This window comes from Trypanosoma grayi (genome assembly GCF_000691245.1).
Source record: "Trypanosoma grayi strain ANR4 Tgr_2532_V1, whole genome shotgun sequence".
NCBI classification, from domain to species: domain Eukaryota; phylum Euglenozoa; class Kinetoplastea; order Trypanosomatida; family Trypanosomatidae; genus Trypanosoma; species Trypanosoma grayi.
In genome coordinates, this window is record NW_008828150.1 from 1 (window position 1) to 552 (window position 552).

General features: G+C 62.0%; 1 protein-coding gene across 1 annotated transcript; it reads left to right on the forward strand.

The window, feature by feature from the left end:
• On the forward strand, positions 1-343 carry DQ04_25321000 (hypothetical protein; the record flags this gene model as incomplete). The annotated part of the gene is made up of 1 exon (XM_009318273.1): positions 1-343. A coding segment is annotated over one exon (343 nt), but the record flags the coding sequence as incomplete, so codon positions are not given.
• Between the last annotated feature and the right edge of the window lie 209 nt (positions 344-552).

Below are 552 nucleotides of genomic sequence, written 5' to 3' on the forward strand. Positions count from 1 at the left end.
GGCGCCGCTGTTGCCAGGGCGTGTGCGCGATGCGCCCGGCAAGCCCCCCGCGAAAGCCACCAGGGCCGGCGCGGCAGGCCCGGATTCGCCTTTTTTCAAGCGGGGGCCCCCTTTGGCCCAAACGCCCCCGCCCCCCTCTAATGATAACGCGCCCCGCCCGCATACGAAGCCGCCCTTTAAAGCGGCCCCCGGGCCGTTTAATCTTGTGGGGGGCTTGCCGGAGGCGCTGTTAAATAGCCTTTCGGGCCGTTGTTTCCCGGCCCCTCGCGCTGGGGGGCCGGATCCCGAGGCCATGCCGGCCCTGGGTTTGCCGAGGGGATTTTTTAACGTGCTATTTTCATAAATAAGTTTTGCTGAAAAAGCGAACATGCCCTTATGCCCGCCCAATCCGCATCGCGGGGGGCTCGGCTTTTCAATTCTTCCGCCGCGGCTCTGTGGTTTTTTTTTTGGAGACCTGCAAAAGAAACGGCCAAGCCGCACTCAATTTGTTTAAATAGGAGGCCCCCCAACCCACCACCACTGGCGTCTTCACCCCCCGCTGTAGGAAAGTGT